Raw genomic sequence first — 23,443 nt, 5'->3', positions numbered from 1 at the left:
GAAATCCTTCCTGCAAAATGCTGAAAGTCTAGAGGTGACCTCAGTCCCTCTAGCCCAGCAGTGTGGACTCTGACTGGTAGCATCTCTTCAAGATCTCAAGAAGGCAAAGGTCCTTTCCATCACCTGGTCCCTTTTTAACTAGAGAAGCTGGGGATCAAACCAGGGACCTTCTGCAAGTCAAGTGTGTGCTCTGCCACTCATCTTACCATTTCATGGAAGGAAATTTGTGGTTGGGATGTTTTGTGTGTGGGGTATGTGGATATGAGTTGTTTTTCCTTTCTGGGAGGAGAGGAAGTGTTTGTGGTGATTAAAAGCAGCCCAATCAGTCTCGGGTTCCGTCCCAGCCCTGCCCTGCTGTTAGGCAGAGTGAGAAAGCCGTCTCAGGCAGCAAATTTTAGGTATTAGGAGAGGGCAGGCAAATTCGTAAGCTCCTTAATCTGCTGCTATTGTCTTTCTACTGCTAGAGAAAGGGAGTGTCATGTTTTCATTTTGCCTCAGGTATCTTGGATGCCTACGCCAGAACTTGTGCAGTAGTGGTTAAGAGCATTGGACGAGGACCTAGGATTCCAGGGTTCAAATCCCCACTTGGGGAGGAATCTCACAGGGTGACCTTGGGGCCAGTCACAGTCTCTCAACCTACACTACCTCGCAGGGTTGTTGTGAGGGGGGAATGGGGGAGAACTGTGTACGACACCTTAAGCTCTTTGGTGGAAAGCTGTGTAACAGAAATAACCAATATCTTGGGCAGCAAAATGTCTTGGACCAGCTCTGCTTGGGAGCAACTTCTGATAGCAAACCCCAAGTCCCTTTCCACTTGACAATTTTTGCATTTCCCCCCCTCTGCTTAAAGTGAAGAATGGAGAAGGACAGGCGAGAATTGCAAAAGTCTGTTTTTCTTCTCCTAATGTGGCCCAGAAGCAGACACACACCCCAGTCTCACATTTGCCACAGTGGCAGGACACCTGTCTTGGCCTCATCATCCATCCCCCACCCACTCTCTGCCCCCATTTGCAGACCCCCCTCTCCCTCGCCCCCCTTCGCACTTCCATTTATAGCCGCAGCCCAGGCTGCCCTCCCTGACTCCAACCCAGAGGCTCTTGCATTGCTGTGCCTGGAGCCCTCCTCCCGCTGCTGCTGCTGCTGCTGCTGCTGCTCTGAGCTGTTGTGAGCTGGTTGCTTTTTCTGTGTGTGGAGTCACCCACCTCTAGGAGGAGGATTGCAGCCTGCTGCAGTCCCTCCTGGCAAGGCAAAAAGTTTATTTGACTTTATAAAAAAGAGAGAGAAAGAGAGAGGAGAAGAAAGAAAGTGACGTAAAAACATCTTAAAGAGCTCTTTGGCAGCAGATTATCTGGGAATCGGACCATGTGAGAAGAAGGGGTGTACAAAAAGACAGTCCCCGGTGCAAAGTGACCCATAGGATCCAAAGCAAATGTAGGTGGGATTGGTGAGGCCGGCTTGGATGAGCCAGTGCAGGAGAAGCGCTCCTGAATCCGCTGGGACACGCCAGGTATTTTACGCTTTATTCTCTCCCCACCTCTTCTAAATGCAGATGCCTAAAAGTGCCCTGTTTGGTGATTATGAGACAGAAGCTGGGGAGGGTCTTTTCCTTCGCCTTCCCCAGCAGAGCTAATTGTGCTTTTGCTCATCTTTTTCGATCTTGATTTTTTTAAAAACACAAAAACCTGAGATGGCAACGGTAATGCACACCAAAAAAAGAGTCTGTATATATTTGCATGAGAGGCTTTTATGCCCCTGCTATACTTAAAACAGACAGTCAGACAGTGAAATGTTCCTGCAACTCCAAGGGACGGGGATGCGGGAAGGACAGGGACGGGGACAAGGGAGCCTTTTGAATTTATTTATTTATTTGTTGCTGTTTCAAGTTTTGCTTGAGTTAAGAATGTGTTCCTTCCTCAGCTTTTCTGTCTGTACATGCTTGCTATCTCAGTTATTAGTGTCAGCTCTGAAAGACGGGTGAGCAGCGTGTTTCAACCAGCTTTTGACCGAGTGATCGGAGCAGCCCTTAGCCGTACTGCAAGATGCAACCTCCTTATTTTAGAAAGAGGGCAGGAGGGAGAAAAAGTGTGCTTTAAACAAAAAAAAATAGCAGGGACAAGACATTTCAAACAAGACCAACGATCCAGCTAACTTGGGTGCCTTGCTTTTCATGTTGGTTAAGACAGGACAAACTGCCGCAGCTTACCTGGCAGTTTACTGATGTCAAAATATTTCATATTTTCACAACACCTCTCTCACTCACACACCTGGACAGGTGAGAGGGGTATGTGGGTGTCCCCCTCCTTATAGAGCAAACGGAAGGAGCTTATTTTGGTGACAAGTTAACAATGCTTCACTTGAACTGGACAGAAGCGAAACAAATTTCACAACATGCATGGGTCTATGAAAATTGCAAATGTGGTATAAAGTGCAGGATGACGGGCGCTTTTGACCTCCAAGGACATTAAAAAGATTGGGAAAGCTGAAAAGGAGAGAGATGCAGCAGATGTGGAAATATCTGAAAATATGTTTGGGGTTCTTTTGTTTATTAAGACAGTTGCAAAGACATATAGGTGGCTCATTACAGCACAGGCAACCAAGGACGGGACGCTGGCCCCGGGGGCCATACATAGGCATGAGGGAACGAGGAATGTCACTGCGCCTTCTTAGTTCCGATCTGCTCTCAAGGAAGAGGGTCAACAAAAAATAAATATATCCCCTCATTCTGTTTCTGACCTGTTTTTAGGACTTTGGAACCCGGTGGGCTGATATAAAAGTGATTCCTAGTACACGTTCTCACGTTCTTGGCATTACAGTGCCATGCCTCTTGATAGCACAGCTTGGCTCTGCCTCTCGTGGGGAACCAGTTGAAAATCTGTGAATCAAGCGTACATATGCTACCGTGACTTTAAATTTATAAAGGACCAGTCCAGTGCAGGGAAGGGCTGTGGCTCAAGTGTGTAGAGCAGATGTAGGAAGTCCCAGGTTCAATTCCCAGCATCTCCAGGTGGAGAGCTGCTGCCAGTCAGTGTAGGCAATACAGAGCTAGTTGGTAGTTTCTTTTGCCTTGGCAAATCTTCCATGCTCTTTTTTGCATTGTGTTTTAAATGGAAACAGGAGTGTAGATCAGCCTCCCCCAACCTGGTGCCTTCTGGATGTTTTGGATTACTACTTGTAAACTGCCTTGTGTATGGTAATATAGAAAGGTGGTATACCACATAAAAGTGAAATGAAGCTCTCATCAGCCTCCAGAAGTGTGCAGGGTTTCTGGCTCAGTTTTCCAGCTGGAGAATAAGCTGCCTTTGAGAGCGTTAGGCGCAAATGCACTTGACATTTTGCTGGGTGTTCACTTAGGTTAAGGGGCAACAATATGCAAGCTATTTGAGTTTCACAAAGCTCTGCCTGAAGAAGAATGCTGTGGAATGCAAAAGCTCGTACACGTGCTTCACTAGCTCTCGAGGTACAAGGTAGGTTTTGAAAGATGTATTAAATCACAGCAGTGGTAGCCTGATTCAGAGAAATGGTCACCACCACAGAATCCTCTGCCACAGAACGAGGATCTTGGCTTTAGATGGCTTTAAAGGGTCACACGATTTCGTGGAGGGGTAAGACTGCAGAAAGCTGAGAGATAGGATAGCCAAGTGGAACCTGAATGCACGGAGGTGGTTTACCTCTGAGTTAGTTTCTGGGAAGCAACAGCTGGAAAGAGGGCTGTTGCCATCATTTCCTAATTTGTGGGCTTCCCAATGGAGCCTCTGGTCAGCCACTGTGGACACTGGATGATGGATGAGATGGGTCCCATTTAGGGACTGATCCAGCTGCAGAGGGACCACTGTGTTCTTACACTAGATTGTGCCCGGCACTTGGAGACATGCAGAAGTGTGTGACTGCACAGGCTTCTAATAGGTACTTTGTTCTGTTTATTGTTAATTAATTAAGAGTGCTGCAGAACTTAACGAGATATAACCTGTGGTCTTCTTGGGAGAAACGGTTCATATTCTCACAGTCCACATTTATTTTGGTCCTTGCTACAAACAACAGATCTTCCAAGGCAGAACATTTTAAAGTTTGTTTTCTGCTGTGAGGGAGCCCGTCAAGAGCTGGTCTCCCTCAAGCTGCGCACGGCTTGAATGTGAAAAATAGCGAAAAAAGGTCTTTGCCCAAAGGAGTCTGGAATTTCCACAGATTCGTCAGGAATGCAGACCATAATAAATAACAATAACAATAAACATAGACTCAATTGTGGAAAATTGAAGGTTTGTGCTTTTCTAGACAATTGGCTCCGGAGCTTGTTGTTGAAGCTGGGAAGAACTTCAGAGACTGTTTTTGTTCTGACTGGGAAGCTATGATTGACCCCCCAAAAGATACTAAAAACAAGCTTTAAAACACGGCTGGCACTTAGCACACAGGCAAAAAGCCACCGCACCCCAGTGCATCTGAAATGTAAGGGCAGACGAGAGCGGAGGGAGAGGAGAGAGAAAGAGACAGGATGAATGAACAAGCCTTCACAAGCGTAGCAAGAATGAAGTGGGAAATGGTTTCATAAATGGACCTACAATCTTCAGGAAAAACAAGGTTGAGGTCAAGGAAGACTTCTTAGAAGTGAGGAGAGGGAAAGAGAAGGAAGTAATCTGAGCCAAAGTTTTGGAGTGGCAGAGAAGCATGACCCAGGGTCAATGAGGTTTGCAAAGGGCTGGAACAGATTTTGAGAGCGAATCCCATCCTTTGGGTTTTAGATGGAAATGGTTGGATGCCTCTGCCTGAATCCAGAACGTGGTTCTTAAAGGTTGCTATGGGGTGGATCCTTCTCTCTTTTAGGGGAGGTCCATAACTCTCTGGTAGCAGCTTCTGCTTTGCATGCCTAACAGCCCATTCACCCCCAGCACCTCTAGTGAGAAAGGGACCAGGGAGCATGTGATGCGAGAAGACTCTTCTCTGCATGGGGAGCCACAGCCAGTCAAGAGTAGACAACATTGGGGCAAGTGGACGAATCACCAGACCTGGTAATATGGCGCAGAATGGTCACAGCTCAGAGGGCAGAGTGTATGCTTTGCAGGAATAAGGTCTCTGCTTTGATCTCTGGTCTCTCCTGTTAAAAGGATAAGCTAGCATGTGATGGGAATCATCCTCTGACTATGAACCCAGACATTGCTAGCTAGAAAGACCAAGAGCATGACTTGGTATGAAGAGATTGCTCTACAGCTTCCATCCCTTCTGTGACATTGGATGGGTCACTTTATTGCACAGACTGTAGCCCAGGTAGGGATGAATGTATTTGTCTATTTCTCTTAGTTTCTCATTTTTCCAGCCTAAAATTCTGTTCTCCATATTTCTGCGTTAACTTGCAATTATTATTATTATCTTAAAAAGTCGTAACGAAAATTAATCAGCAAATTAGGATTGAAATTTCTCCTAACGTACAGATTTTTTGCCAGTGATTTCCCTTCATATAATGCTTCATATGTTATTTTCATAAATGTATGTGGTTTTTATGCACTCCAAGCAATTTTTCAGTGCAAAGTATGTGGTTGCTGAACTGCACCGCAAATTTCAGGTTAGTGTAAGAATTTCAAAGGACAGTTGTGTTACAATTTGCTTTGGAAAATTGCTAATTTGCTAGTTTTGCATTGAAATCCAAACTGAACCAAATTCCTCCCCATGGTAGTAGATTTTTGAAATGTATTTTGCTAAACCCTGTTCCAAGCATCCATTCTTCCAAAGGAAGTTGGCCCCGTCTAGCACCGAAGACTCCCCAGTGAATGAAGCAAGTGCTCTTGGGCATAAAATGAAGCACAGCTAAGCGCAGTGACATAAGGCATTTGAGTTATGTACTGAATCCAAAAGTGAAGGGAAATATTATCTCACAAAACCAAACACAGACCCACTAGCCCCATTCAAAGAGCCCTGCTTTCTGGTTCTGCTGCCAAAATGGTGGGGGTGAGGCTGCCAACCCCTATCGGACCACAATCCATGGTTGGTGGGCTTGGCTTTGATAAGTCAGGAATGTACCAGCCTCCATTAAATTGTGTGCGTGTTTGTGGGTGGGTTTCTTTGTTTTCTTACCACTGGGTGAGGGAGAGAAATGGTTCTCTTTTTTGCAAGTGAAACTGGGGGAAAACTTTTAAGCTGTACTTTGATGAAGATTTGGTGTTTGGCTGTGAGGGGCCCAACAGAGTGGCCTCGAAGACCAGCTACCTATCCCTGGCCTGCAAGATGCATTTTAAATGCAATTGCCTTGGCCTACGGCGAAGTTTCCTTTTGCAAATAAATCACCCTGAGTAATCCCCACTCAAAGCTGCATGAACTACAGTTAGATAACAGCCAGGCTACCCATATACATTCATTCCTGAGGTCGGGGAGGACTCTGCACTCTTTCCCATGAGAGTCTGAAAAACTGAAGGGGTGAAATCTCAGGTGTTACCGTATTTTTCGCTCTATAAGACGCACCAGACCACAAGACGCACCTAGTTTTTGGAGGAGGAAAAGAAGAAGAAAAATATTCTGAATCTCAGAAGCCAGAACAGCAAGAGGGATCGCTGCGCAATGAAAGCAGCAATCCCTCTTGCTGTTCTGGCTTCTGGGATAGCTGCGCAGCCTGCATTCGCCCCATAAGACGCACACACATTTCCCCTTACTTTTTAGGAGGGAAAAAGTGAGTCTTATAGAGCAAAAAATACAGTATTTTGGCAGGGGTCTGGCATGGGTAAAGTGTGGGTAACTACTAAAAATGCTCCCTAAAGCAAAGTCTGGATTCAACCCCTGCAGGATGCATCCTACAGGAAATGCTTGATTTTTAGAGGGGGTGGGGGGGCGTGGTGTTAGTGCCAGGACTGTGTCTGGTTCTTGTGAGGAAAACTGAAAGTTAAGGAGCATCTGAGCTTACAGAAAGTGCCTTTTCCTCCTCGTGAACTTAAAAGCACAGCCAACTTCCACACCTGGAGATTGCTGATTAGATGTTGTTTTCCAGACTGACCCCTGGCACTTCTCCTCCATAGCAACCAACTATCAGCCAAGAGGCTTCCTGGGTGAAAAGTCCATTCCCATCTTTGCAGCCAAGGGGCAAGGGTTGCATCTTGGTGGTATAACACACGCTGTTCATGCAACAGGTCTCAAGTTCACTCCACGGCATCCCCAAGTAGGGCTGGGATAGTGTTCTGCTTGAGAACCTGGCAAGCTGATGCCGGTCAGTGTAGACATTATTGAGCTAGATGGACATATGGCCTGATCATATGGCAGCTTTTGCTGAATAAGTCAGACTACTCAAACGAATGGGGGGACCCTAATGGCTCTGGGGGAAGGGCCCATAGCTCAGAAGCAGGGAACCTGCTTTGTGGGCAGGAGGTCCTGGGTTCAGTCTGTGGCATCTCCAGGTACGGATGGAGGAGATTCCTGCCTGGAACAGGAGAGAGCCACTGCCAGGCTACATGGGCAATCCAACTGAGATGAGCCAATTGCCTGACTCTGCATAAAGCAGCTCCCCATGTTTCTATTCAGATCAGCCCTTTATTAACAACCTAGGGGACTGGAATCTGTTACCACAGCTCAGTGGTAAGCAGGGATTCCCCCCCCCCCCCCCCAGGATCTCAGCTCTGGCACCTAGAAAAATAGCACTGGTGATAATGTAAGCAGAGGGTCTCGGATTTAATCCCCAGCATCTGCAGGCAGGGCTCAAACCATTGGGAGGCGGCCACTGTAGATGCTCTGCTGGATGGCCCTGTGGTCTGCCTTGCATATCTCCTTCCCACGTTCCACAGCGGAGAAGCCTCTTTTCCCTTAGCTTGCCTCTGAGCAAAGGTGTGCCTGAACCCTCCAAATGTCTCCCAGAGCCCCTTTCAAGGCTTAAGCTGCGCTTGAGAAAAAGAGCAGCCCCAAAGCCGGGTGCACTTTCCAGGTTGTATGGTTTTTATTAGTGGTGCTTCCAGCTGTTGAGGAACAGCCAGCCAGCCTGTGTTTGCGTAAGAGTGACCTTTCCAGCGGCTCAGAACAAAAATAGATAGTAATAAACTCTTATCCTTGATGCTGTTCACTGGAGGACCTGGAAAGTGTTGGGTGGTGACGGGCAGAACGGCAGATGGCGAAGGAGCCAGTCCCAGGGGGAAGTGAGCCCCAAGGGGTTTAGCGCAGACTTTGCCAACCTGGCGCCCTCCAGATGTTTGGACCACAACTCCCAACATCACCATTGGCTGGGACTGATGGAACCCATGGGCCAAAGCATCTGCTGGGCACCAGGATGGCGAAGTCTTGTTTAGTGGATACCTGCTGCCCCAAACTCTTGACATGGCTGCGTGGTCTTTCTTTTTTTAAAAGTGCCTGGGCAGCCTGGCTGTTAAGCAGACCAATCCACAGTTAGACGGGCTGTTGCTTACTTGCCATCAGCCGTCCAGTGCTGGAAGACACAAGATCTACCCACCCTGGAAGAATGGCAGATGAAGCTGATGGACTATATGGAACTGGCAGAAATGACTGGCAGAATCCGAGACCTGGGAGAAGAGTCGGTGGAAGAAGATTGGAAGAAATTTAAAGATTATCTACAGAAATATTGTAAAATTAATGAATGTTAGAATGATGTTGGATAGTAATTAAGTGGTTTCCAGCTGTAATGCTTTAAGGGAATATGAAAAAAGGGTTATAAATAGGTAAAAATTTAATATTATTACTTTTAAAGGATTTGCTGAACCAACAGACTGAAGTGGAATACAAAAAAGGGAGGTATGAGGAGGTCCGGGAAATAAGTCAAAGGAAAATAAGTAATGGAAAATCTGTGTGTTTTTAACTATTTTTATTTTGTATTTTTGTCATTTTTTTCCCCATTTTTATTGTAATATTTTAAAAAATCTTAATAAATATCTTATTAAAAAAAAAAAATCAGCCATCCAGTGCTGTGCCACTTGGAAAATGTTTTTTTCCGTATCAGCCCATAAATTTGTTGATGTTGTTTTTCTTGATTTTTTAACTGTGAAATCACTTTGGGATATTTTACGGGAAGCAATTCATAAATGGAATCAAATATAGAAATAAAACAATATAGAAATAACAGAATGGCTTAAAGCACTATCCCTGCATACATATGGAGGCTCCATTCAGATATTGGGTTGCTAACTGTGGTTGGTCTCCTCCTTTCTGGAAAGCTGCCTTAAGGTGGTGGCTGTCAACACGTCCCGTGGCCGTGAGCAAATTCCATGAGCAAATCCGAAACTGACTATGGAATTGAGCAGTAATTACAAATAAGTTACTTATAGGTATATAAAAAAGATGAGGCACTGGGAGGATGTGACTCAGCAGGAGCCCAGGGTGGCCTTAACCGAAGCTGGCTGTGGAACGGAACGTGAAGATGATTGTGGAAAGTTCTCTCCCAGGGTGCCTGTGACCGGTGGGTCATTCTCTGCCATTCTATCAAGTCCAATCCAGAGGCTTAAAGTCCAACCGAGTTGCCTCTCCGCAACTGTACCTGGCACTGAATTGCTCTTGCCCAGGTTGCCCAAATCACTGGGCTTCCAGTCCCAGCATGGTTTTTATTATTTTCGGAGGCTGGCTGAGCCCTCCAGTGGCAGAGCTCCGAAAGGATGTCCCAGGCGTGGGATCCTCACAGGAAAAACTGAAAGTGCTCGGTCTCCTGCTCTGTGCTGTTTGCTGCTTCAGGGTCTTGGTAGATAGCTGTGTGCTAGTTGATGATTAACCAAGGTATGACAATTGCAACATGCGCATGGCCCTAGAGATCCAGGTTTCTCTGCATGGGAAAAGGAGCTAGCAGGTGATTGCATGGGGAGCCTTCTCCGTGCCCTGGAATTTCAGGATTCAGCAGGTACAAACCCTTTCTTCTTTCTCCTCTTACAAACTACTCCCACCTGGCCACAGCCGGGAGATGCTGATACTGGATTGTTGATTAGAGTTCTCTGATTTAATAAGGCTCCTGTGGGCTGCATGGGGCAGATCCTCCCCACTTTCCCCCTTCACAACAATCCTGCAAGGTAGGTAAGGCAGTGAAAGTGGGCCAAAGGTCCCCTGGCACTTCATGGCTGAGTGGAGATTTAAACCCAGGTCTTGCCAATTAAGTCCACAGGATGTTGCTGTGGGATGATGAGGCTGATGAAAGTTGTAGCTCAAAATGTCTGGACGCCACAGCTTGGTGACGGCTGGTGAAAACCTTTACTCTGCCTATAATAGGAACTGGCCAGGTGTCCCTACTCCTCCCCCAGAAGAGCACTGGATGGAGACAGGCAGCCCTGTCCCCAACATCTGATGATCTGAGGGGTGTCCTCTCTTTTAACTGTTTTAGCTGCATGCTGTCCATAGATCATTAGTTTGCCCAATGCTTTTTCAAAGAAGCCACTTACGCTAGGCTTGTCCATCACAACACCTTGTGGTGTGACATGCCATGTGTCAACGATATGCTGTGAACGGACAGTGCTCAGAAGCTACTTTCATGTCTCTTGGGATGTTGCTCATAACTCCCAAATTATGAAAGCTCCTCCATCATTCATACTTGTGGTTTTCGGTCAGATTCCAGCAGTTAAGTGAGCATAAGAAATACAGCTGTTTGTTTAACCTATCACACACTAAAGTTAGGTAATAACCAGCAATAGTCTTTTCATAGAACTATAGAATTGTAGAGTTAGAAGGGACCCCGAGGGTCATCTATTCCAACCCCCTGCAATGCAGGAATCTCAACCAAAGCATCCAAGACAGGTGGCCATGCAGACAGATGGTGCCCAGAACTGCACACAATACTCCAGGTGCGGTCTGACGGAGGCAGAATAGAGTGGTACTATGACTTCCCTTACTTACTTATAACATACAGAAATGCATTATATTAGGGGAAATTACTTGCAAAAATCTGTACATTAGTCAAAACCGCATACAAAAATCAGTTTATTGGGAAAGATTTGAACTCAAGTGCTGAATAATTTTCATGAGGATTTTTTAAAAACAAATTTGCAGATTGCTGTAAAAATGTGGAGAACTGAGTGTAAAATTGGAAAAATGAGAAGCTGGGAGAAATGAAACTGAAAGACCCTTCTTGTAGGTAAGGCTCAATGACCCAATGTGGCACCTTCTCCAACTAGCAAGTCATATACCGTACAGTGGTGCCTCGCAAGACGAAATTAATTCGTTCCGCGAGTTTTGTCGTCTTGCAATTTTTTCGTCTTGCGAAGCACGGTGTCGAGAAAGTTTTGGAAAAGCTTCAAAAACCTCAAAAAAGGCTACCACACCGCGTTCTATGAGTTGCTCCTCGAAGTCAAGTCGCAACTGTATTAACGGTGTTAAGAAAAAGGAAACAAACTTGCAAGACGTTTCCGTCTTGCAAAGCAAGCCCATAGGGAAAATCGTCTTGTGAAGCAGCTCAAAAAACAAAAAACCCTTTCGTCTAGCGAGTTTTTTGTCTTGCGAGGCATTCCTCTTGCGAGGTACCACTATATTGGCCCAAATATAAACAGCACTCGCAAATAAGCCGCACCTTTAAAATTCAAGAGGAAAAAAGAAAAAAAGATAATACCTGAATATAACCCACTCCCTTAAAATTGGGTTGCAGGGTGAAAATTGCTGCAAGCCAATTTAAGCCGTTGATCTTGCAAGCCTGCAAAGATTACCGTACAATCGCTAAAATCGCTATGCAATTGCTACAATTCTGAAGGCACTCAAGCTCGCAAATTGGCAATAAAACATTTTTTGTTCCGTTTTAACATATTTCTGTTTCAGCAGTGATATCGTAAAAGCCAATTTTTGTAAGGTCATGAATTTAAGCTGCACTTTAACTTTTCACGGTTGGAATTTGGGGGTGGGGAGGAAGTGCGGCTTATATTCGGGCCAATACGGTACTGTAGGAACATGGGAAGGTGCTTTACAGCATCTAGACCAGAACTGCATCATCTGACAGGCTGCAGCTCTCCAGTGCCTCAGGCAGAGAAAAGTCTTTCACATCACCTGCTTATCCATTTTGACTGGACATGCAGGGGTTTGAACCTGGGACCTTCTGCAGGCAAAGCAGGGTGCGCTATCACTGAGCTCCTTTCACTCTCTTAGGAACCGATGATGCTTCCTTATACCAGGTCAAACAATTCACCCATCTAGCTCCCTGGCAGCCAATATCTGGGGTCTCCAGCAGAGATAATTCCCATCACTGCTACCTGAGACCTTTTAACTGGGGGGTTGGATTCAGGACCGTATGCATGCAAAGCAAGAGGTTCTACCACAGAGCAATAAGCCCCCCTCCAAACATCAGCAAAGTTTCCACGATTTTCGGTGCTCATCACAACACACTGTATCCCCACAATCTCAGGGTGGACGGTGGCTGAGGAGAACAGAGTTCTCAGGGGGAGGGGAGGGTGTGCTTTCTTTGAAATAGCTGGAATTATGACAGTTTAGAATTCTGCAGCTGGGAGGAAGGGAGGGGCTTTAAAGAAGCTGATCTGGTAATGCCAATGTTCAATAAGCAATGCTTTTTAAAAATATAATAATAATAATAATAATAATTTATTATTTATACCCCGCCCATCTGGCTGGGTTTCCCCAGCCACTCTGGGCGGCTTCCAAAAGAATATTAAAATACAATGATACATCAAACATTAAAAGCTTCCCTAAACAGGGCTGCCTTCAGATGTCTTCTAAAATCACGCAAACACGACACCACAGAAATTAAGAGGGATGGATACATTGCTTTCATATGTTGCTTTATGCCAGAGGAAGTCAATACCTCTGAATGCCCAGGATGCTGGACTAGAAGCACTATCTGATTTGCGCATCCTCAAATATCTTGGTTTTATTTTTCTAAGACTGCTTTGCACCTAGCATAAGGTAAAAAGGTAAAGGGACCCCTGACCATTAGGTCCAGTTGTGGCCGACTCTGGGGTTGCAGCGCTCATCTTGCTTTATTGGCAGAGGGAGCCAGCATACAGCTTCCGGGTCATGTGGCCAGCATGACTAAGCCACTTCTGGCGAACCAGAGCAGCGCACGGAAACGCCGTTTACCTTCCCGCCGGAGCGGTACCTATTTATCTACTTGCACTCTGACGTGCTTTCGAACTGCTAGGTTGGCAGGAGCAGGGACCGAGCAACGGGAGCTCACCCCGTCGTGGGGATTCGAACTGCCAACCTTCTGATCGGCAAGTCCTAGGCTCTGTGGTTTAACCCACAGCGCCACCCGCGTCCCTTTGCACCTAACATAGCGCACCTTAAATGTTCAAAGCCAGCTGGCATGTTCAACCGTCCTGTAAATTAGACCGGTATTTTACTCTCCACAACGAAGACTGGGTGGGACAGAGGGAGTATGGTGTGACTTGAACCACAAATGCTCTGGCTACGGCACTGCTCACCCAGCACAACAGCGTGGCTGTTAGATCATTCTTCCCCTATTTGGCCAGATTTCCGTTGGCACAAGACCTACCTGATTATAAAAACAGAAGGGAGAGGTTATTACAAATAATGGCCGGGTTCCAAAGAGCTACTTTGGGCGCGCCTGAGAGTTTGAGTAGGTCAAATCGTGACAGCAGGTAGCAGCAATTGGACATGAAATCAGAGCGTTTGTGTCCACTGAGAGGGATCAACGAAACAGAATGAAGAGAGGGTGGCAAGGATAGATCCTTTAAAAAATACTACTAAAGGAAAAAGAAAATTCAGTGCCAATTAGACTGTCATTGTGGGGGCAGAGGGCAATAGCAGCGTCTTTTCCTAAAGTAGTAACAAGAAGGCCAACCATTACTGCAAATCTGGAGCAAGATGCCAGTAATTGGAAAGCACCAAGAGAGCCAAAGTCCATTGCCTATGCCAGACTGGGGCTTTGTCACTAGCAGAAGAGGATGCTGGACTAAGTGGGCTTTGCTCTGACCCAGCAGGGCTCTTCGTATATTCTTAGGAAAGGGCCAATTAACCAGATGGATGCAACTCCAGGATGGAAATGGGAACTGCACAGACCTGGGTCTGCTTCGTTGGGATAATAATTGTTATGGCTCTCCTCATGCTTACATGGGAGTAAGCCCAACAAAAAGCAACAGGGCTTGCTTCTCAGTAGGTGTGTATAAGGCTGTGCTGGAAGAGGAACATTTTGTTTTGCCTGGTAATGTAGAGTTATCAATGTGCATAATATAGGGTGGTATTCAATGTAAGTCATAGAGTAGACTTACTGGAATTAATGGACTAACGCAGATCCATTAATTTCAGAGGGTCTACTTTGAGTAGAAATTAGTTGGGTGCAATTTGTTATTCTTACCTGCATGTAATAGCAATGTCTGGCCCTGCTCCAGGGAAGGCATTTTGAGGTGCCGTTGAAGATTACATTCACACCACTGTTTGGTGCCATTTGAATTTTATGCCCTGACATGCCAATGATTCTTGGTTTGACTTTAACCAATTAATTGCTTAGCTAAATCAAGTTTTAAAAATTATCTATTGCCTAAATGGCACCCCTGATTGAATCGGACTTTTTAATGTAAGTTAATTCTTTTTCATGTAAGTACTCATTTAAAAACAAACAACTACAAATGGCAGGCAAAATCTTAGGAAAGGCTTTTCTTTTTCGCTCCCATGAGGAAGTTTTAAAGGAAGCTCTTGTTGTGATGTATGCATGCCCCCATCTACAAACTAATACAGTATGCTTCCACCCCTTCAAAACTAATGCTTCATTCATATCAAATTAACTGCAGGTAGTATTGGTTGAATGAATCAAGTGAAACTCACACAAATAACCAAATCCTATGTCTGAGCTTTTCTTCTCCATACCTCAACTTGAATGCTGGTGGGCTGGGGAGGGGTTCACAAGGATGTTGTGCAAGTAAGTAAAATGAAATGATTTGGTGACAGTACTAGCAGCAACATCACTATCACCCCAGTACCTGCCTGTTCCTTGCTACTGCCATATAGGGCCAGCCCTACTATTAGGTAGACCGAGGCAGCTGCTTAGGCAGCAGATACTGAAGAGCAGTGTATCAACCCACCCCCATTTTGCCTGAGCTCCCTAAGCTGTCCTGGTGCTCCAAGTGTGGTAGAGGATGCGATCCCATTACCACCACTGAAGTAAGAGTCACCCTGGTTGGGTTCTGTATATGGAATGGTGAGAGACCACTATCTTGTCCTTCACATTATACAGCAAAATGCCTTTAAGTACCTGCATCATTGCAAGAGCTGAACACTGCCTTCTACAATCTTGCCGCTTACAATTATTCTTCTATCTCATTATTAAATAAAAAAACAGAAGTGTTTCACTTCTGTACGCATGTTTATGTAAAATAAGACCATATAACCGATTGATAATCATCTTGCCATTTTCTTTTCCCCTCCACGATTAAAATATTGAGTTGCCTGTTTCCTCAAACATGCTGCAGGGCCCACAGCTGAGCTGCTGATGCTGGAAAACCCACAAAGGAATCTGTGGCTGGAAAGGCAGTCCTAGTGGAAGTCCCCTGCAGATGGATAGGAAGGCTGCCTTCTAACCCACCGGAATGGAGAAGGCAGCCCCCAGCGAGACCCAGCCCCTCACGCCTCCAAAGGCCTCGAACTGTAAGGAAGGGGATGACTGCTCAGAGAACGGACTCCTGATCAAGATCACAGAACCTAAATTCCAACTGGTGGAGGGTGCAAACCAAGCCCACCCTAGCCAGGGAGAAAAGGAGGAGACAACAAGCCCTGTGTCCAATGGGATTTCAGGAGCCCAGAGCCCAAGTCCTTGCAATGCGACAGGGGGCAGCAAAGGCGCCCCTCCCACACCCGCTGCTCCCATGACCACCACCCTCTGTGTGGCAGAGGGGCAGCAGCAGCTGATGGAGTTGGATGAGAGGGAGACTTGGAGCAAGAAAGTGGACTTTCTCCTCTCTGTTATTGGCTATGCAGTAGATCTAGGAAACGTATGGCGCTTCCCTTATATATGTTACCAAAACGGAGGAGGTGAGTGTCCATTGATTGATTTGATTCAATATTTGTATTCTGCTTTTCCAAACACAAATGTTGAGCTCAAAGTGGCTCACAAGAGTCAGTTACCCTGCAGCCCCCCCCCCCCCCCGCTTAATCTGGGCACAGCACTGGGGCCTTGCTCCTCTAACATATACTCGGGGGTGGAGCAGGATGGTGGTGCTGTGAACTAACATCTGCCCCCCCCTCGAAAAACCTGCAGCACAAAGCAACCAAAGGCCAAGCGAGAACTGGAGGTAAGGCCGATTGCAAGCATTTCTTTGCAATTAAATAAAGATTATGTATATATATTTATTTGCTTGAGACTCAATTTTCTCATGCTACCCAGCAGTCCCACTTAAAAGATGCTGATGGGCAGGGCTGGGCAATGTCAGGTTTTCAACATTGCAATGTGTCGCCAGCCAAACATTGCAAGCTGCGTTGGCCCCAGCCCACAAGGCACGGGGTGAAACTGTCGCAACTCTCACTGCAGGAGCTGAGGGGCTTTCCTCCCAGCGCCTCGCAGGTCAGGGACGATACAGCTTGTTTGCGTTGCTCAGCTGAGTGAGCCCTATGCCTCTCCAGTTTGCACGTGAGGAATAGGGGCTTGCTCAGGTGGGGGAGCAGCGGGAACAGTTTAAAGAAGCCGAGGAAGGAATAAGTTGTATGGGCCCGGCGATACAGATTGCTCCTCCCTCTGCAGCATGAGGGGCAGAGCGCAATGGCGGCTTCATGCGGTAGTATAGCACAGCTGAAACCGCTGCTGCCCCTGAGTCCCTCTGCTACCAGCGGCCCGATGTTGAAGGTGGCACTGGTAGCAGAGGGACTCAGGAGCTGTGTCGGTTTCACCCATGATATACTGCCAGGTGAAGCCGCCATACACGGTCCTGGGCAATGTATTGGTACACCGCTCAGGCCTACCAACAGGTTACAAAAAACAACACACACTCCAAGTGGACTCTAGCATGGAAGCAATCTGTATTAACTGAGGGATTCTTAAAATCGCTCCTGGAGCTGTGGACAAAATAGGGAGCTATCCCTAAAATAGCCCCATAAAGGCTGGGCTGCATGAAATGTTGACAGCCGGCTGGAAAGGAAGATAAACAGATCTAAGAAAGGAAAGAAACCGCATTGTTGCCTCGATAAAGTCATTTCCTGACTTGTTCATTCTGATAAGCTATTTTGCAATGTCCTCAAGATGGAATGGAGAGCTGGCCACAGGCATCAATGGAGATATCAAAGATTTTAATGTAGCTGGGATTGAACACACATACTCCCTGCCCCCAATGCATGCACAACTGAGCATGCAACAGGACAGCAAGGATTCAGCTGGCTGACTGGTGGAAAACTGGGGTTAGGGAAAGGGGAGTAGTTGGGGTCTTGAACAGCAGTACTCCACACAGCAACATTGTTGTTGCAACACCCCCACCTTGTTCCCTCTATTTCTGGCACTCAGAGACCTTTGTGAACACAGTGCACCCCCCAGGCACAAGAGGAATCTGTCAGCATGCTTGGGGAAACACCAAGGTTTTTAGAACTAATATTAAGGAAGGAGGAGCCAAAGGAAATGCTGACTGACCTTTGCTGAGCAGCGTTGGGGGTGGGAGGTCAAGGGAACTGAGTATTCTGGGGGAGGGCACAGCTGACTGGCTGGCATCTTGATCAGAAACACTCCATGCTGCAACATTTTGTTGCGTAGGCCTCTTGTTGCCATCCGATGCCTCTCTGAAGGGTGTTTTAACGTTGGTCCCTTTGATTCAGGGGCTTTCCTCATCCCGTACACAATCATGGCTATCTTTGGAGGGATCCCGCTCTTCTACATGGAGCTGGCACTGGGGCAGTATCACCGAAATGGGTGCATCTCAATCTGGAGGAAGATCTGTCCCATTTTCAAAGGTAATCCTCAAGGGGAAATCTTTATTCTCAGAATTCTGGGTCATAGTTAAAGCTGCAGAGCACCTGGCCTGTGGAGCCAGGGGCTTTTCAGGGGAGGATTCCTGGCATATGTGGAGATCAGACGTCTTAGACATGTAATTCTTGCATTGACTCTCAAAATCCATGCATAAAAAGTTCTCTACTTACTATGAGCATAGTTCCCAATAAATGCACACCATGAAAAATGACTGACAATGCCATTTTATATGCTGTTGCCTGTGCCCTCATCCATGTTTTTATGGCCTGTGCTGGAGCTCCATGGCTGCATAGGAACCTCTGCACTCAAGAGCAAGTTACGGGAGCTCCGTGTGTTGCATGGAAGCCTCTGCACTACCAACAGATCACTTAACAGGAACACCAGAGCATCCGTCTTCTTACATTTATGCCAGCATTTTCTATCTATCCAGGAATTGGCTATGCCATCTGCATCATTGGCTTCTACATTGCCTCGTACTACAACACCATCATGGCATGGGCCTTGTACTACCTCATCTCCTCGTTCACGAGTGAGCTGCCCTGGACCAGCTGCAAAAACCCCTGGAACACCAACAACTGCACAAACTACTTCTCCAACAAGAGCACCGCCTGGACTGCCAACTCGACCTCGCCGGCAGAAGAATTTTACACGTAAGTGCATGTAAGTGGAGAGACAGCCATGCCAGAATAAGGTGGAGCAGGGTGGGTGGGGAAGGAGCTTTTGAGGAGGGACGGATGTGTTAAACCCTGTGCTTTCTTTATATGTAGGCACTGGCTCAGGTCTCCTAGTTAGCAACTGCTTTTCATGAGCATCAGTGAGAGTTAGTGGTTCCTTTTTTATGCCTGCAACAACCTCTGAAGCCCTCTGCAACATCAGCCTTGGTCATTCCCTAACTAGGTGCCAGAGAACACAAGATCTGCTAGAGCTGTGAGAAACATGTCAAAACTCACAAGGTTCCTAAGTGCCCAAAGCATCCATGAACAGAGGAGGGTGCATTCTGGATCTCTGGATGACTCCCTGCTCTGTTCTCACCTCTTTCCAATCCATCTCTGCTGGTGGCATGGATAATTCTGTCAAAGTTCTGCACTGAGCAAACCGCCACTCCTGATATAGAAAAGCGAAAGAACTGTCCACCCTCACAGAGAAAGCTGCCCATTGTATCTCTGCATGAGTCACTATTCTGAGTGTAGCCCCTCCCAAACAGAAAGCCTACATAGAATTGTGACTCATATAGAAACACACAGGCCTGGTTCACATTTAACACTATGTCATTGTTTATTTATCAAACCATGAATTAAAAACAATTTGTCCTACAGATGATCAAACTATGACTTGTTTCGCCAAAGCTTCTTCTGTTTTCCAGCTACTCTTGCCTCATTAGAATGTGAAGTGTCTGGGGTTCGGGTAGCCAAAAAAGCCAAGGGTGCTGTTTTCACAAGTAGCACCAAGCCATAGTTAAAATAACTCAAGTTTTAGAAGCCAACAGTAAACCATGGCTTCAAATCACAGTTTGTTGACCGTAAACAAGCCACAGTTAAGGTACTGGGCAGGGTCTGCACATGTTTAATAAACCATGGTTTAATGTTGCATGCGATCCGCACCATAAAAAGTATGCTTCATAGTATAGTGTATAAAGGAAGCCCTTTTGGGGTATAAGAATGAAGTGGCATCTCCCGTTTTAATCAACAGGGGAAATGTGTGCCGGAATTGTCAGAAGTTAGAACCACCCCACCAACTGATGTTAGCCAATTCCTTGAAATCAGGCTGTAATTAGGCCTGGCTCAAGATGTACATTGTTTTGATTGCCAAAGAAAGGAAATCCAAACATTTTTTGTTAAAAAACTAACTGAAGTAAATAACTGCCACTTTTTGAACAGCACTGGCATGAAATTGACACGAGGTAGCCAGCTCTAGGCTGTTCTTCCTTCTCCAATTCCCATCAGCCCCATCAGCAGCCAGCATGGCCAATGGTCAGGGGGATGGTGGAAGTTGCTGTCCAACAACATTTCAAGGCTACCCTGTCCTGACCTCCCGTTTGTTTGTTTGTTTGTTTGTTTGTTTGGCTTGCCTCCAACAGTCACATTGATGGCAAGTTCCCAGTAGCAAACCCCACTCCATCCCACCCTCAGGACTCATGGACTTGAAGCAAACGTCACCCGCTTGAAATGATCCCTTTGGAAAGTCCGCATCCCAAAGGATCCCCAACATGTCTGTTTCCTTTCCATTTCAGCCGCCACATTCTCCAAGTGCACAGATCCAAGGGGCTGGATGACCTGGGAGGAATCAGCTGGCAGCTCGTCCTGTGTTTGATGCTAATCTTCACCATTGTGTACTTCAGCATCTGGAAAGGAGTCAAAACATCTGGAAAGGTGAAGAGCAAGGACAACAGCAGGAGGAGCTACGCCAGGATTGTATCTGGTGGTCAGGGATGGAAAGGGATGCTGAATCTGAAGACTGGGGGAGGGGGGAGGTTCATGTGGCCCACCAGGCTTCTCCATTCCTTAGTGCCTTAGGGGTCTTCCCAGACCACACCCCTTCATCAGGCAGCACCCTCACCAGCCCTGCCCTGTCCCCTTCTCAAGTGCATTTAGCTGACTTGAATGTGTTCTTGACGTATGAGAATGTCTCTAGCTTGCCTGGCTAGAGACTGGGGAGATGGTATGTGCTGGTGTGTTTGTAGAAACTTCTGGCTTTTGCATGGCTGGGATACAGATTACTGTACACAGTAAGTGTCCCATCTGTTTTTACCTCTGGTCTGGCCCAAACATGGCATATGGCCCCTGGAAGGTTGCCCATTAAGGGAACGTGGCCCTCAAGATGAAAAAGGTTCCCTACTTCTGCCACCAAAAAGAGGGAGGAAACTTTCATGTTCCTGACTGTCTTGAGAAGCAGCTGGGATGATCTGAAGAGCATTCTGAAGTTACCCAAGCTGGTGGCCTCCTGTGATCTTGGCTAGCACCCAGTGAGGATGTCGCCATCCTTCCTTCTGGCTGTGTGTTAGGAAGGCCTTTTCTATACAGAAGATTTGTCAGTGTCAGGGGTGCAGACACCACAAGCCTCCCAAATATGAGGCAGCAGGCAAGGCGCCACTAGGCCAGGAAACCCCATCTGTCCCATGGGAGCAGGTCAAGAGGAAGGAAGTTCCGACTCAGGGGAGTCTGTGCCACCTCCTTGGGGTAGGAAGAGACAGGGCTTTGGCACAGGATGGGCTAGTTCATGGAGCTGGCAGAAGAGACCCCAGGAACTAGGGATGGGGTGGGGGGGGAATTTTATAACATTTGCACATCTCTGAATTTTGCAAGGCAGTTCTCCAGTCAACTAAAGTGTATAGAGATGTATATTCTAAGGTAAAATGTGCATATAGTTTAGTTAATCTAGCACACAAAAGCATTTAACATTTGCTTTGCAAAAATGTATATATTTGCTAAAAATGTATCCATTAGGATAAATTTGCACTAAAATGCTGATGTTTTTCTTATTTGCCTGGGTCTTTGGAAAGGGATAGGAACATTCAGGCACTGTCGATATTAAAACTTTCATTTTAATTACCGTTTTTAGATATGGTCTTGTTTGATTTGATGTTGCTAGGCACCGTGGGCATGTTTTGAGTTGTGGTGGAGAGTGGGCTATCAATTTAATAAATTAATATTGCTGCTAATTCAGAGCAAAGATTTCGTCCTTTGTGCTGGTGCTTTCCCTCAGACGAATCCTCAGTCTTGATTTCTTCTCCAAACAGGTTGTGTGGGTGACTGCCACATTCCCTTATGTCATACTCTTTGTCCTCTTAATACGGGGCGCTACCTTGCCTGGGGCCTGGAGAGGGGTGGTCTACTACCTGAAGCCCGAATGGGATAAGCTTTTTGCTACTGAGGTAAGGAGGGGGGAAGGCGGGTGCAACAAATCAGATGAATGGATTGGCTACCTTAAAAGTCCTGTGGCAAATGAAAAGTAATGTACTAGATTTGGGGGTGGGGGTGAACCAGGTGCTCTGTCAGCCTTCTCCCAACCTAAGTAAAAATCTAGGTAATTACTGTTCTGTTGCCACTTTCTTCTTCTTGAGCAAGGTTCTTGAGTGGGTGGCTGCAGACCAGATCCAGGCACTCTTGTATCCCTGTTAATTCTCCTCAACCTTTCAGCAGCTTTCAATACCATGGTATTTCAACCATGGTATCCTTCTGGAGCAGCTGTCCGAGTCAGGCGGTGGGCGGCACCACTTTGTGGTGGTTCTGATCCTACTTGGTTGTTTCCAGAGGGTAATGCTTGGGGAGTGCTCTTTGGCCCTGTGTAAGTTCCAAGGTTTACCGAAGTCTACTCTGCAGCTACTTGGAGCAAGACTGGTATTATGCTTGCTCCTGCTCTATGGTATAGTGTTCCTGTTGAGATACAACACCCACTCACTATCTGTATTTTCTGGAAACAGCTGGAAAACAGGATAAATGGAACTTGCAGAAGAAGCTTCTCTGCAGACTGTTTGCTGAGTGTATAAGGGATAAGACAGTCTCTCAAGTATCCTGTTCCTGAGCTGTATAGGGACTTATGTTAGCAGCAAATTGACAGCCAGTGCAAATCCCGAAAGCAGGATGTGTTATATGCTGGCAGTAGGTTGCCCCCACAAGCCATCAGGCACTGCATTCTGTATAACAGATGCAAATGTCATTTCCCCCTGAATAGTTATGAAAGACTCAGATGAGGTTGGGGGAGATTTTGGCCCTCTAAGTAATAAATACAGCTACTATTGAGATTACAGGTTCTAATATTCGCCAGCCAGCGGGCTCCCGGTTGATAGGAGAGAGTTCAATGAAAAGGAAATGAAGACACATCGTTCTCTGATAAAGCCACATCTCCAATAAGGCCCCGTTGCCTCCCCTAAAAGTAATAAAGGGTGTTAGTATTGTATTGGATGTTTCTGAAGCGATGAGCGAGGCCAGATTGCGATCTCTGTGCTGTTGATATATGGCCACAAAGCTTTCATGTGGTGGCTCCTGGGGCAGGAACAATCTACAAAGTTGGGCAGTGCTCAGCTTTGAGTCTGGAGAATAAAAAGGAACTGGTTTGTTCTGGAGAAAACAGGAGATAAGAAGGCTAGTCAGGAAACAGATCTTGGGGTGATGGGAGAAGGAAAGCTCAGAGATGTCAACCCAGTGTGTGGCAGCTGAGTATAGCAAATTCCACCCTAAGTACTGTATTATCAAGAAAGAACTGAAAATAAGTCTGCCAGTGGTGTAATGCACTTGAATAAATCTATGGGGTGGGCGAACTTGAAATATAGTGTACAGTTGTGGTCATCTCATTTCAAAAAGGATATTGAAAGAACTAGGAAAAAGTCACAGCTCAGTGGTAGAGTGTCTGCTTTGAGTGCAAAGGGTCCCATATTCAATCCTCAGCATCTCCAGGTAGGACTGAAAATGTCTTGTGTTGAAAACACTAGAGTGCAACTCCATCTGCTATGGACCACTGGTCTGACTCAGTACAAATGTCCAGAAAATAGCCACAAGATTATCATGGATCCAGAGCATTTTCTTTATAAAGGAAGGCTATAGGGTGTTGGATTTTTTTTAACCAGAAAAGAAAAAAAGGTAATTAAGGAGAGAATTGATGGAGGTTTGTAATACTATAGTATGACGCAGAGAAATTATATAGAGAGGCAACTAGGAGTCA

The 23,443-nt window shown here is 46.3% G+C and overlaps 1 protein-coding gene and 1 long non-coding RNA gene across 6 annotated transcripts in view; one reads left to right on the top strand and one right to left on the bottom strand.

Moving 5' to 3' along the window:
- Positions 1 to 1,092: 1,092 nt before the first annotated feature.
- SLC6A4 (solute carrier family 6 member 4) overlaps positions 1,093 to 23,443 on the top strand; it is a 36,592-nt gene continuing 14,241 nt past the window's right edge. The window contains exons 1-6 of one of the 5 annotated variants that reach the window (XM_080982968.1): positions 1,093 to 1,507; positions 15,312 to 15,870; positions 17,635 to 17,769; positions 18,216 to 18,435; positions 20,016 to 20,154; positions 21,522 to 21,656. In XM_080982968.1, coding sequence (XP_080839094.1) covers positions 15,429 to 15,870; positions 17,635 to 17,769; positions 18,216 to 18,435; positions 20,016 to 20,154; positions 21,522 to 21,656 — 1,071 coding nt within the window. In that variant the 5' untranslated portion in view covers positions 1,093 to 1,507; positions 15,312 to 15,428. Of the gene's footprint in view, positions 1,508 to 4,882; positions 5,001 to 12,348; positions 12,408 to 14,885; positions 15,041 to 15,311; positions 15,871 to 17,634; positions 17,770 to 18,215; positions 18,436 to 20,015; positions 20,155 to 21,521; positions 21,657 to 23,443 lie in introns of those variants that run through there. The other 4 variants (XM_080982971.1, XM_080982970.1, XM_080982969.1 and 1 more) reach the window with 4 other exon arrangements.
- Positions 18,118 to 23,443, bottom strand: part of LOC308464140 — a 186,439-nt gene continuing 181,113 nt past the window's right edge. The window contains exon 5 of the long non-coding RNA XR_013979875.1: positions 18,118 to 18,133. This is a non-coding gene — a long non-coding RNA (uncharacterized lncRNA). The remainder of the gene's footprint in view (positions 18,134 to 23,443) is intronic.

This window comes from Podarcis pityusensis, assembly GCF_964106645.2.
Source record: "Podarcis pityusensis genome assembly, chromosome: 15".
NCBI classification, from domain to species: Eukaryota; Metazoa; Chordata; class Lepidosauria; order Squamata; family Lacertidae; genus Podarcis; species Podarcis pityusensis.
The sequence above is the reverse complement of the archived record's forward strand: the minus strand, read 5'-3'. Positions and strand labels throughout refer to the sequence as shown.